At 33.2% G+C, this 14,553-nt stretch overlaps 2 protein-coding genes across 2 annotated transcripts; both read right to left on the reverse strand.

Moving 5' to 3' along the window:
• Window positions 1–709: 709 nt before the first annotated feature.
• On the reverse strand, window positions 710–5,418 carry LOC132630081 (cell number regulator 8). The gene is made up of 3 exons (XM_060345613.1): window positions 4,977–5,418; window positions 2,233–2,435; window positions 710–1,222 (listed from the first exon to the last, which is right to left on the reverse strand). The coding sequence occupies exons 1-3, from the start codon at window positions 5,269–5,271 to the stop codon at window positions 989–991; spliced, it is 732 nt and encodes a 243-aa protein (XP_060201596.1). The 5' UTR covers window positions 5,272–5,418; the 3' UTR covers window positions 710–988.
• Window positions 5,419–12,626: 7,208 nt separating this feature from the next.
• On the reverse strand, window positions 12,627–14,272 carry LOC132630082 (uncharacterized). The gene is made up of 3 exons (XM_060345614.1): window positions 13,991–14,272; window positions 13,396–13,553; window positions 12,627–12,894 (listed from the first exon to the last, which is right to left on the reverse strand). Exons 1-3 carry the CDS (start codon window positions 14,070–14,072, stop codon window positions 12,874–12,876), a joined length of 261 nt encoding a protein of 86 aa, XP_060201597.1. The 5' UTR covers window positions 14,073–14,272; the 3' UTR covers window positions 12,627–12,873.
• Between the last annotated feature and the right edge of the window lie 281 nt (window positions 14,273–14,553).

Below are 14,553 nucleotides of genomic sequence, written 5' to 3' on the forward strand. Positions count from 1 at the left end.
AATCAAATTTTAACAAAGAAATGAAATGTAGGAAATCTATAGGGAAGATGAGCCAGCAATTCTTATATTTTGGGGAATTTTTTTTCTGAAGATGTGTAGTGCTTAGGTTAGGAACTCACATCAAGCAATAGCTCAACATTTCCTCTGAAATTCCTGAACTGCTACTCCCATAATTTCCAATTCTTTCGCTCAGTTTTTTTTTTTTGTTGTTGCATAAATTCCTTAAATGGAGACATTTAAACAACGGCCTCAAATAATCCTATTTGTGCTGATCTCCCAAAAGTAGTTCATTAAAATCAATAAACCGTTAAGTCATGCAGGTATTAGTAAGATGGATACTAGTTATTCGTTCATTAAAATCAATAAACCGTTAAGTCATGCAGGTATTAGTAAGATGGATACTAGTTATTCATGTACTATTAGTTATTTCATTTTATATCTAGCATAAAATAATACATAAATTCCTAATAAGTTATATATGTACTAGTTGTGTGAGATTCTAAATAGCTAATCAAACACCGTATTTAGTGTGTTGAATATTATACATAGCCAAAAAAAAAAAAAACATGGTGCAAGTTTTACAGGATCTAATACATGATAAATCACCTCCTAACCAGCAACCAAATGACCCCTAAAAAGCTACGGTAGCATGTCAAATGAACCAATCGGTATGGATCCCAGGTGTCTTTCGCTTTAAATTTACTCGTCATTTATTCTTGAAATCATATAAACTGACAAACTGATCATAACCAGATTTAGGAACATGGGAAAGTTTAACATACATCTCTACACGCAACACAAACATTACAGCAGAATCCACCTCTTTATGCATATACACTGTAAACACACCACATATAGGTCGTAAGTTTTACATAACTGGCGAAATTATAAATAAGTCGAGTGAAATAACTTCAGAAAGCTTTGAGAAACTGGATACAAATCAAACCAAGCAAGATAAGGCTTGGACTTCACAGTATGATACTCGTGTTTAGCGGCCCATGGTCTGCTCGTTAGGGGGGATCATAACGAGCACTTGTTGGGCGTTAAAGCCAGGATGAGGGAGCCTACGACGAAGTTCACGACCTTCCTGGCAAAGAGCACAAGGGTGGCAGAAGAAATGAGTTGCAAAGTCACAAGCTGACTCACATTGCTCACGTTGCACCTCATCCTCAAGAGAGCTCCCACAGCAGCCACAAGATCTGTTGAGCGCCTCACAGCTCCCCTGCGGAGGAAATTAATTTGCATTTACAGCACAACCATTAGGATGAAACTGAATGAACAGCAACGCTCCTATCCGACAATGATGAGATGACGCAGAAACAGCAGGAAGAAACGAAAGCTAGACGATGCTAGTAAGAAATACAGCTGATAGCATTTTGCATATATTAGGTGGCAATAAAGCCGAACTAATCATAATTAAGAAGTACACAGTAAATTTTGCAAGCTTTAATCCAAAACTTAAAGAAATCAATTTCAGATGGTTTTGAAGACACTAGTTTCACACCTAGCTGTTTGATGAAGAATCTGACTATCAATATATGGCCTTCTGATCTATCATTTTCACACTCCACTAAAAAAAGAGTTAAGTAAAAGATAAACAAGACAAAAAAGAGAACATAAGTCGAATAATTTCCTTTCCTTTTTTTTTTTTCTTCTGCTTTTTGTTTTTGACAAGTACATAAGCAAAATAGTTCCTTCAAACCTCTACCTTCTTTTATTTTGCGTGATACGAAGAAAAGTTCCTTCAAACCTCTACCTTCTTTTATTTTGCGTGATACGAAGAAAGTTCAAGTATCAGTGCCCCAAGCATAACCAAAAAGACACATACATGATACATCCAATTGAAATATTAAATACACAGAACAATACCGATTTTAAGGTCATGTTGCCATTTACTTGACATGAATGAACTGTGTCTGAATCACTTTGGTCCAATATGAGTGCATAGGTTTTTTGGGTAAATACTTTCAAATTTGTAGGCTTTTTGAAGTGTATTTTAACACACTGTATACTGAAGGTATGACCTGGGGTTGAGATTAGATTACGGTGTGCAAATCTCACATGAGACTTCTTAAAATGGAAGTTTAGCTTTGATGCGGAAAATACATACAGAAGAAGAGGAGAGATGTGAAGCAGAGCAATTGTAAAAGATGAAATGCAAACAACAGAAAGCAGAAATGAATGTGTGGCCAAAACAGCATAACATAGAATGAGCATCAGTAAGCAACTTACCTCGAGATTAAACTTTCGGCGGATAGCTGTACGGCTGGGATATGTAAAGAAGGGTGCCACACAGTTCGAACCAAAGAAGGATTGTCCAATCACATAGAGACCAGTGTAAGGCAAGCAGTGATTGGCAAAAGAACCGGGAGCAGAGCCAAGTCTCTCAGCATTGCTCCCATAGAGCACACATGGGGCCATGCTACCTAGCAGACCTGCAGAGCGTCATGGTGGTAATTTATCAGCTCATTAAAAAAAAAAAAAAGGTGAGGAGAAGCCCAGAAAGTTTTGCTCACATAAGGAAAAGTATGTATGGAACATCAACAGGAAAAACCATATTGCAAAAATATAGCATTCAAACACAAGAACTAACAAAAGTAGACTAGATTCAGTCAACCACGGGACAAATATAGAAACGAGCATTTATGCATCTTGCAAATGGTCTTTGCAGATTTGCAAGTGAATGCAAACTACTCAATTACATTAGAATGGATTATACCATGAAGAAAGTGTTTTTTGACATCAATTATCTATAAACATCATTCAAAATGTTGAGTTTGATGTTTGTGCAAGATGCAAATGACTAGAACATAAGTTTTTTTTTTTTTATAACTGAGGTGTCGGCTAGCTTGCGCGCACCTCGACTAATTCCAAGGGGCACTTGCTACCTCCCACCCACACAGGTGCTGGGTAACTCTGTCCACCCAGGCTTGGCCAGAAGAAATAACTTTTTTTTAAAGGAACTAGAACACCAATATGACTTTGAACCTAAGTTACTCGGACTCTTCGAAAGTGTTGCCGTACCCGTGTCGGATCCTCCAAAAATACACTACTTTTGAAGGATCCGACATGCACCCGACGACATTTTAGAAGAGCCTGAGTAACTTGGCTTTGAATATTGCTTTCTAAAAAGACTTGAACATTGATATAGCAGTTGTATGTGTACTTGTGTAGCAAATGGACACTACACAGGAGCATATGGTAATTCTTGAACACAATTTAAAGAATAAATTGCCCCATCTATTTCCACCTTAGTATAGCTATTTCCTCACTTGATCAAGTCATCAGAAGAAGCAAAAACGAATTAGGAGTAGAAATTTGTTTTGGACTACAAAACTACAAAATTCTACGCCCTAGCCATAGAAGGAAAAAATTACAATTTCCCGTCTACAATTATCATCTATATCCACACATTTGCTTGCAAGTTCTTTTTCTCATGAACATTAGAAGCATATGAGCTCCCAGCTCACATATACTTGGTGAGATCATTCAATAAAAAGCATTCACAGGGACCAATAAGTTGATCTTTAGCAAAGGTTGAACCTTTCTAAAGATTACACTTCAACACCTGAATTAGAATTTCTAAACCTGATCATTCATCACCAAGAGACCAACATCCCTAACGTATCTTGCACAGTTTAATCCATTCGTAGAATACGCATTACTAATAGATTTAAGATATTTATTGACTAACAAGGTATCTGAATTAAATGGATCATCAATAGAGCGGAATAAATACAAAGGATTCATATAGTCGAGTGAGTGGTGAAACACAGCTAAAAATAATGTTTTTTTTTTTAAGAGAAATAACAGCAAAAATGAGATCGCCAAATAAATAATAATCCACCAATTCTGATCCAAAAGTAGAGACATCTAATCCATCATAAGCACATAATTGCATCAATCAATCAACTGCACCTCAATCCTAAACTAATCCAGGTCGCTAAGATTAATTATTTATTTTCTTTTTAAAAAAAAAAAAAGAAGAAAAAAAAGAGGAGTAATATGATTGATTTACTATCAGTATAGGTCTAAACCAAACTACAACATAGCTAGAAATAAACTATTAGATAAAGAACTACAAAAAAGGACCGCGAAATGAATATTAATCCATCAATTCTGATTCAAAAATAGAGACATTTAGTGCATCATAGCACATACCCCGATCAATCAATCAACTGTAACTCAATCCTAAACTAACTCGGGTAGCTAAGATTTTTTTTTTTTGATAATGGTAACAGAACTCGGGTAGCTAAGATTAATTATAAAAGAGAGACCAATCCACGATTTTGATCCAAAATCAGAGTCATTTCATCCATCATAACTCATAATCCGATCAATCAATCAACTGCACCTCAATCCTAAACTAATTTGTGCCGCTAAAATAAATTAAAAAGACAAAAGAACCAATGCAAAATAAAGATATTTAATCCATCATAGCACATAATCCGATCAATCAATCAATTACACCTCAATTCTAAACTAACTCAAGTCAATAAGAGTTTTTATTATTTTTAAAAAAGAGGGTAATATTATAACACTAAATCAAACTAAAACATAGCTAGAACTCAATAAATTAATTAAAAGTAGAGAAAGAACAGCAAAAAAGATAGTCAAATGAATATCAATCCACAATTCCTGATCCAAAATTAGAGATATTTACTCCATCATAGCCATAGGCGGATCTACAGCCCATTGACTCGGCAAAAAATTACAGTATATATATAGAGTTAATTTTTCTGTGTTTATGTACATATATATGCTCTGAACAAATGCAAAAGGTTAGCTTAAGTGATCCAGGGTGTTCAAAATTGTCTCTAGCGTCCTAGGTTTGATTCCACGGAACAACATTATTTTTATATTTAACTTTTGTTATTTTTTCGAACCTAAAAATCCTGGATCCACCACTAATCATAGCGCACGTCAATCCTAAACTAATTTGGGTAGCTAAAATTAATGAGAAAAAGAAAACTCACAAACTTCAATATCACTGCTACAGAATTCATCATTCCTGCCAAAACAAGAACAGAGTCCAGAATCCCATTGGGCCCTACGGGTCATGGGCTGACCCATAACTCCATGGCCCATTGGAAGCCCATCAGCAGTCCAACCCATCGGAACAGCTGGCTTCACTGGATCCGCCGGAAAAGGCGGTGGTGACGTGGCACCGGTGGTAGAAGAAATAGGTTTTGTGGATTTCTTCTCATCTTTTAAGTCAGGTTGTTGTTGTTGATTGGATAAAAGTGGGTTTGATTCTTCGTTATTGGCCATCGCTACTACTATAATAACAAGGAAAAATTGAGGGATCTTGAAAGATGGTGAAGAAAATTGTGTATTTATGAATAGGTCGTTGTTAATGCTGGCAAGTTATCTTAGTTATTGAGATTGTCAACTTTGGACCTTAACTACCATTCTATATAAGTGGTTCTTTTAGGTCATAAGTTCTTAAAAAATTGTTACTTCTAATAAAATTATGAATGTTTGTATTAATTTGTCACTATGTATTCTTGGAAAAGAAATGTAGTTAATGAATCTTTATTATTTAAATAAGGGCAATTTTAGAAGAATCTGTCTAAAATATTCTTGATCTAAAAAAACACTAATTATGAAAGGGAGGTAGTATATAATTTTATCAATTTTATAAAATGAAAAAGAATGTTATAAATGGGGTTGGGTTAATGGTTTAGATTGTGAATGGATTTGGATCTAGTTATACGTGGAACAATAAAAATAATGTCACATATTTAAATTTAAAAAAATTATATTTTACATCAGGCTTCTGTTAAAAGTAAGGGCAATTTTAGGCCTAACTTTAATGTTAAGGATATTTTTTATCCAAATAAATGGAAGGAAAAACAAACTTGATTCAATAAGAACAATGACGGCATTTTTGAGTCATTTCTAGATATATATTATTAGTTTAAAGTACAACTCAAATTTAAATATATACAATACTTTTTCTTGGGTTTGTTAAATTTAAATATATACAATACTTTTTTTTGGGTTTATTGGGCTTTTTCTCATCTTTCAACTCAGGTTGTTGATTGGATAAAAGAGGGTTCGATTCTTCGTTATTGGCCATGGCTATAACAAAAAAATTTGAAAAGACTGTTTGATGAAAACAAGGAAATTGAGGGATCTTGAAAGATGGTGAAGAAAATTGTGTATTTATGAATAGGTCGTTGTTAATGCTGGCAAGTTATCTTAGTTATTGAGATTGTCAACTTTGGACCTTAACTACCATTCTATATAAGTGGTTCTTTTACGTCATAAGTTCTTAAAAAATTGTTACTTCTAATAAAATTATGAATGTTTGTATTAATTTGTCACTAAGTATTCTTGGAAAAGAAATGTAGTTAATGAATCTTTATTATTTAAATAAGGGCAATTTTAGAAGAATCTGTCTAAAATATTCTTGATCTAAAAAAACACTAATTATGAAAGGGAGGTAGTATATAATTTTATCAATTTTATAAAATGAAAAAGAATGTTATAAATGGGGTTGGGTTAATGGTTTAGATTGTGAATGGATTTGGATCTAGTTATACGTGGAACAATAAAAATAATATCACATATTTAAATAATTTTTTTTTATATTTTACATCAGACTTCTATTAAAAGTAAGGGCAATTTTAGGCCTAACTTTAACGTTAAGGATATTTTTTATTCAAATAAATGGAAGAAAGAACAAACTTGATTCAATAACAAAAATGACGGCATTTTTGAGTCATTTCTAAAAAGTTAAGGATATATATTATTAGTTTAAAGTACAACTCAAATTTAAATATATACAATACTTTTTCTTGGGTTTGTTAAATTTAAATATATACAATACCTTTTCTTGGGTTTATTGGGCTTTTTCTCATCTTTCAACTCAGGTTGTTGATTGGATAAAAGAGGGTTCGATTCTTCGTTATTGGCCATGGCTATAACAAAAAAATTTGAAAAGACTGTTTGATGAAAACAAGGAAATTGAGGGATCTGAAAGATGGTGAAAGAAATTTGTGTATGTACGAGGAAAAAAGGTTGAACACCCTGTAAACCGTGTGGAACAGGTCGTTGTTAATGCTGCTAAGTTTCTTTACTCATTGAGATGAGAAAATGATACAAATGGTCCTTTATATTTGGTAGTAGGTTCAAAATAGTACTCTTAAGTATCACTTGAGCAGACAGTTTTTGTCATTTAAGTTTGCCAAAAAAATGAGCACTTTGGGCCTCCGTGAGATATTTAGTATTTACCAGAAACTTTAGATTTAATCAAACTGTGAAAATGGAAGGGAAAATTGCATTCAAAAGTATAAATTTTGTAGTTTATGTTATTTTTGATCTATTTTAAGAGTCTGATGCAAAAAAATTTATGTGCTATTTAGGTTATTTTAGTCAAATTTTTTTGTCTGGTGTAAATCTTTTGTCTTGTGGTTTTTCAAGGAAATTTTTTATGCTCCTGGATAATTTTTTTCCCATAGTTTCGGTAATGGAGATATTGACGATGAAGGTATTGACGATGATGTCACCATTGTATTAGTGCAGGATGGATGAAATGGAGGCTCGCATCCGAAGTCTTGTGTGATAAGAAAGTGTCACCAAAACTTAAGGCAAATTCTACCGAGGGGTTGGACCGACTATGTTGTATGGAGCAGAATGTTGGTCAGTCAAGGACTCTCACGTCCAGAAGATGAAAGTTGCAGAAATGAGAATATTGCGATAAATGTGTAGGCATATTAGGAGAGATAGGATTAGAAATGACGATATACGCTATAAGATGGGAGTGACATGAGTGGAGGATAAGATGCGGAAGCAAGGCTGACATGGTTCGGGCATGTGTAGAGGAGATACCCGAAGGTGTGAGCGGTTGACTATGGATGGTTTCAGGAGTGGTAGAGGTAGGCCAAAGAATTAGTGGGAAGAGGTGATAAGATGTGGGAAGCAAGGCTAAGATGGTTCGGTCATGTGCAAAGGAGATACACGGAGGTGTGAGCGGTTGACTATGGATGGTTTCAGGAGGGATAGAGGTAGGCCAAAGAATTATTGGAGAGGGCTGATTAGATAGGACATGGCGTAGGTCCAGCTTACCGAGGACATGACTTTAGATATGAGGTTATGGAGATTAGGGGTAGAAGGTTAATGGGTATGTAGCGTTGTTTTACTTATTCTTCATCTTTGTAGTCGTAGTGTTATTGTTTTTTGATTTCTACGACTATCTATTGTTTTCTTGTGCTTCAACCATCGTATGCATTTGTGGTAGTTCAAATACTTTTTTTCTTTCTCTCGATAGCTTTATCATGCTTTTTATATTAATTTGTCTTGACTTCTTATACTGCTTTGAATTGCTTGTCCTGATACCGAGGGTCTACCAAAAATAGCCTCTCTACCTCTCAAGGTAGAGGTATGATCTGCGTATACTAGTCAGATCCTACTTTGTGAGATTCAACTGGGTGGTTGTTGTTGTTGTTGTTCCAGTTAAATTTAACAATAAGAATTTGGGAAACATTTGACTGGACCAAAACTGCTCAGGTTGTTGATCGAATAAAAGAGGGTTTGATTCTTCGTTATTGGCCATGGCTATAACAAGAAGTAATCTAAAAGGGTGTTTGATGAAATTAAGGAAATGAGGGTATCTGAAAGATGATGAAAGGAATTTGTGTGTATAATATCCACACAATACGCATTGTATGCGGGAATAAATATTCGAGGGTGTTTTAGGAACGGTGAGTCCGAAGACTTCGGGTCGAGGAACATTGGAAGTAAGCAGGCTCGGAAGACTCAAAGCGTAGGCGAGATGTTTTCGCAGTCTCAAGAGTCTCAAACGGATCTATACAACTGTCTCCCACTCCCAACAACTCCCATCACATCAATCATCATCGAGCAGAGTGCCACTGTGCGCAGAGTTCAAGTTGCGTCACACAACTGACTTCACCTAGGGCAGTAACATACCAAAGGTTTGTCTATATAAATGAAGCTTAGGAGAGAAGAAAAATCACTTTTGTATCCAAGTCCTCACTTCTTGTATTATCATTTTTGGGCTAAAAAATATACTTGGTCTCAGAGAATTGATCATTATTGTGATTTATTTACTTCCCATTTACATTATTAAGTTAGATAAATATTATTGCTTGTATCCCTCATAAGAAAAACAACCAAACCCCGAGCTCATTCGAGAGAGTCTCCGGATTGAATACGACCTACTTGTCTTTAAACCCGTAAAAACAAATCTCTAATATTTTTTTATTTTTTTGGTAGCTAACGATTTTACCGGAAAACACACGTACTAGTGACGTGCGAGAAAAAAAAATGGTTGAACACTCTGTAATCCGTGTGGAATAGGTCGTTGTTAATGCTGTTAAGTTATCTCACTCATTGAGATTGTCAAACTTTGACTTTATACTTTTTAACTAAAAGAAAAAGGGAAATTTACATTCCATCTCTCTGTTCCAATTTATATGACATAACTCAAATTTTGAGATTAAATTATTTTGACCATCCAATAGGATTTACATTCTTTAAGATTTTTTTAAAATATGTATATATTTAGAAACTACATAAAAAGTACTACAAATCACAAGAATTAACAATAATGTAAAATGCATATGAATAAATCGTGATAAATTTTTTTTTTATTTGACTCTCGAAATCCAGACTATGTTATACATTGGGATCAGGGGAATATAGTGAATTACTTACTACCAGGGGTACTATTTATATTTTTCATCTCATCCAAATTTGATTTGGTATAAAAGTTTACAAGTTTGTACTATTTGTTAACTTAATTTGATGGCGTAAAATTATTTTTTTTACATTTTTTATTTCCTTGGGTTTCAAACCGATCTAGGCGAGCTCAATCAAGCTTATTATAGCACCGATCTGATTCAAGCTCAACCGAACTTATTACAATATTGACTCGACTCAAATCTGATCGAACTTTATCATAATATAACGGAGTTGGAGTCAAGCCATACCCGAATACTCTTTATTTTTTATTACCGTGCATATACGCTATTTAAGAAATTTAAAATTACAATAACTCTTTGCTATGAGGCTTCCTAGGAATTAGTGATCTTTTGGCCTTCATCTCTTTGGTTTGTTGAATGAGGTGGAAATTTCATACCGTTCTGACTATTCATAACTGGACTATGAAATAATGTGTCCAATTATTTAGATTGAGAAAGTTCTATATAAAATTTGTAACCATAATACAGTCAGCTAGGTGGAGACTAGAATTGCTAAACAATCTATATATAATATAAAACTAGGCATAAACTAGGTGATGTGACATCTCTCTTTGGCCTAGGATTCTATTTATCTTTTTTTTTTTTTTTTTATCTTATTTTTCTCGATTATTTCATTTAAAAAAATAATCTCCATTGATTAAGATGAAAAATATAAATAAGTAATTCCCTATACTCCCCCCTCCCAATGTCTAACATAATTTGAATTTCGAGAGCCAAACAAGGAATTTTTTTGATGTCTACTTTCATTCCGGACATTATTTACTATTTCTTATTTGTATGAGTAAGTCAGGTTCTAAATATTTTTCTATATGGTGAAGCGGCTATACTGACGCTTCTTGCACCAGTTTATATTTGTTTGTTCTCCTCCAAATAGACAACACGAAACTTCATTGAAACACGATACTACTGCTTTTGTTTTTTAGCATGAAATACAGTACTAGCACATCCTTTGAAAACTTTTTCTAAAACCCATCCTTTGGAATTTAGCACAACTTTAATTCCTAGTAAGGAATTTAGCACATCCTTTGGAACACATTAACACTGTAACACATGCTTGGTTGCTTCTCTTAATTCCTTATAGAGATTACTTCTTTCTTCAGCTATATACAAGGTTTGTTTCTAAAGTTTTGTAGTAGAGAAAAAATGTTAATTCTTGTAAATCTAAAATCCTTATAATGTAATGCATTTGTGTTTTAATTTTCTCTTGAGGATTTGATAGTACTATTTGCCTACACATGCTGAGAGGAACATCGTGATCATTCTAATTGAAAACAAAACATATCTTGAAGATCAACAAGCTAACAATCCCTACCGAGGATGCTAAAGAATTTCTTGAGAAGGAGGATTGTTCTTTTCAGAGACTTATATGTTGGAAGCGACAAATTTTGAGGGTGCATTCTTGACTTTGTTGAAAGAGGATTTCAGCATTATAAAATAGAAGAATCTTGCTGCATATTAGAATGTTGCTAAATTGTTGTTGTATGTGGTATTCAATTTTTGAATATTTGAATAATTTTATGCATATTATTTTGTAAAGTTTTTTTTTTTTTTGGCTACTGAGGCTATGATCTCCTTTAGACATGACATTACAAATAGTATTTTTATCATTTAGGTTACTTATTTAATTAGTAAAATTGATTTTATTGTAATATCTATAACAATAAATATTTGATCATTTTTTTCTTTTCTTCCTTACGATTCGCGCGGACAAGTAAACTAGTGAAAAAATAAATAGCATTAATTTTAATCATGGTACAGTATAATGTTACATTCTCAAACTAATTGGTTTAATATCAATTCTATGAGAGGGGAATGAGTAATCATTGATGCTGATAAATTGAGAGAGATTAATGAGGATATTCATGAATCTCAGTTTTTAAATTGTGGACACGTAGACCCTTCAATGGTACATCCACAATAAAGGTAATTTCATGTTCTATTAAACACGTTGTTCAATAACAACCATTCATTCTTTAGAAAATTTAAAGCCATTCACCTAATTAATTCATGAGTGTTGGTAAAATTTTGAATTTTAAAATAACAATTTACTAGGTTCATAATAATTATTTATATATATATTAAATAAATTTCTTAATACAATTATAAAATGTCGATCAAAGCTATTGAATTCTACTGGATCTATAGCTTGCTCTTCAGTTTCGCCCAACTCATTATACCACTTTTGGTGTGGGATCTGACTTAATCCCCACTTCGTATACTACTTGCACTGTTTCAATTTATGTGAGCTCATTTTTTTTTTCCAATCCATTTTAAAGAAAATGACTCTTTTTTAATTCAAAAAATAACATACCATTTAAACTTCTCATTTTACCTTTAATTAAAAAATTATAGTCATATAAATATCATAGTACGTTTAAGACCACAAGTGTATAAATCCTTTTTTCTTTCTTAAATTTTATAGTCAGTCAAATAGTTTCATTTAAATTGAAACAGAGGGACTAATTTCCAAACCATCACCATCCCTTCAAACATCAAATCTACATCTAAATCTAAATTCAAATTCTTATGTTTTTTTTCTTGTTTTAAATTCATGTATTCGGTTCAGTAAAAATAATATATCTGTCACTCGATGATAAGGACGTCCCAACAATAGATTTGCTACAAACCGAGGGTCCTTTTCTCCACAAATGGACAAAACGAGGAAAAATGAATTACGAAAAAGAAAAAAAAAAAAAAAAAGAGAGACAAGCAAACAAAAAGAAAGAAGAAAGGGAAAGAAAAGAGATTATTTTATGAATGTATAATGTTTTGATTACGCAATTACGTTTTTGAGCATCAGAACAAATTCTTTTAGACTCATTTATATTGATTTAAACAAACAAAACAAAAAACGTTATTTTATTGATTGTCGTTATGAATAAATTGCACCTATCGGAGTCCTAGAATATTCCTCACTTGCACAAACTTTAGTAGATACATAAATTATAATGTATAATTAAGTAAATCCAATATAAAGCATTTGACGATTAATTACATTCCTCTAGATATATTTCACATGAGCAAATTAATAAAAGAAGTTCAAACATATAATTACTATTGCTTCATCAAAATTAATTAAGGACACTCTCTCTCTGCTCATACAAATCTCAAAAGCACGCCATTACATCAAACTCTTTTTACACCCTCATCCATGATTTTTCTTTCCCTGCAGAATAAAACCAAATATTGTAAGGGGAAAAAGAAAAAGAAATAGAATTACAACAACATGAAGACGAAAACCATATATAGTATCTAAAGAGACTAGCTATTGCAGGTGGAATTTAAGTTTTATGTACTAACGATAGAATGATATTTACACAATCGGATCATTTCAAATATAGTTACAAATAAGTTTCTCTAATAAGTATGTCTGGATAGCTTGGTAAAAATAATAAGTATGTCTGGATAGCTTGGTAAAAATGATAACTCATTTGCTATCAAAAAATATTAAACTGCACTACTGAATAACCAGCTCGGTTCACAAAGCATCCACACTCACACAGGATCAAGGAAGGGCAGCATCTCGAGGGAGTATAATGTAGACAGTCTACCTTGATACAAACATTATTAATTTTACTGTAGGTCCAAGACTCCCCTTCAAAATATTAAGCTACACTGATAGCTTAAAAAAATTCTACACAATCATGTTAGGAATGGAGTTTCTTACCCTTTTTCCAGGCTCAGTAGCTTTGTGATGAAACAACATGCCTTGATGATGACTGTTATGCCTTCCCCCTTTTGGTGGAGGTACGTTTGTATGAGTTTCTGGTCCCCTATAATCAATATCATAAATCCCTGACTCCACATTTGTTAAATCCATTTTCCCTGTCATTAAAATTCAAACATAGTACGTAAGCAAAAAAATAAACATATTTCATTAGCATCAAGATACAAGTAGCTTAAGCAGCAGTAGCAGATTCAAAATTTAGACGCTATTATGAGTTCTGAGTTAAGACAGTAAATTTTGGAATGCATATCTAACTTTATATATATTTATTTTTTCACTCATATCTATAGGGTTGAATTTTCCCTATCAATAAAAGTCAATCATAGTAAGCAAAAAAGTAAGCATATTTCATAAACACCTAGATACAAGCACGAACGAATCTAGGATCTAGAGTGCTAGTGATGAGTTCAAAGAAGCGTAATCCACATGTATGTATACATTATAGCTTTTGTATACGTTTTCGAAACACAAAACAGTAATGGATTCAATTGAACTCACAGAACCCATTTAGATCCGCCTCTGAATAAACACAAACCTGAAGAAGAAGACGAAAAAGAAGGTGCGGCGAGGAGTAGTAGGAGGATGAAGATGGCAATGAAGCTACACTTAAGCTCCATGGCAAAGATCAAGATCTTCAAAACTGAGAGTATATATGTTTTATTTTGTGCCAAATTAAATTAAGAGTGATGAAACGTGCTAGCTAGTGAGTGGTATTTGTCATTGGGAGAGAATAGATCATGAAAGAAGCATGAAGTAGAGAATTAGGGAGCTGAAGACTAGTACATGAGTAGATTTAAGTTCACCAGTTTTGGCAATTGAAACAGTCGCCATCAACACAGCAATAAGTTACAAGGTCATGATGTAGAAGTGTTGGATAGGAACATTTATGTAGTGTGTACCATACCCCCCACTTAAATTATTATTTTCTTATAAACATTCTTTGGAATAATTTTAACAAGCTAGCTTGTTACCAACTTATAATAAATATACCTCATGAGCTTTTGAAATAACATTCTTTTTTAGTTTTCATCCGGTGTCTTATATTCTTATTAAGGCCCTGATTAATCCAGATTCATATCGTATAAGAACCATTAAAGC

Source organism: Lycium barbarum, chromosome 3 (assembly GCF_019175385.1).
Source record: "Lycium barbarum isolate Lr01 chromosome 3, ASM1917538v2, whole genome shotgun sequence".
In the NCBI taxonomy this organism is placed as follows: domain Eukaryota; kingdom Viridiplantae; phylum Streptophyta; class Magnoliopsida; order Solanales; family Solanaceae; genus Lycium; species Lycium barbarum.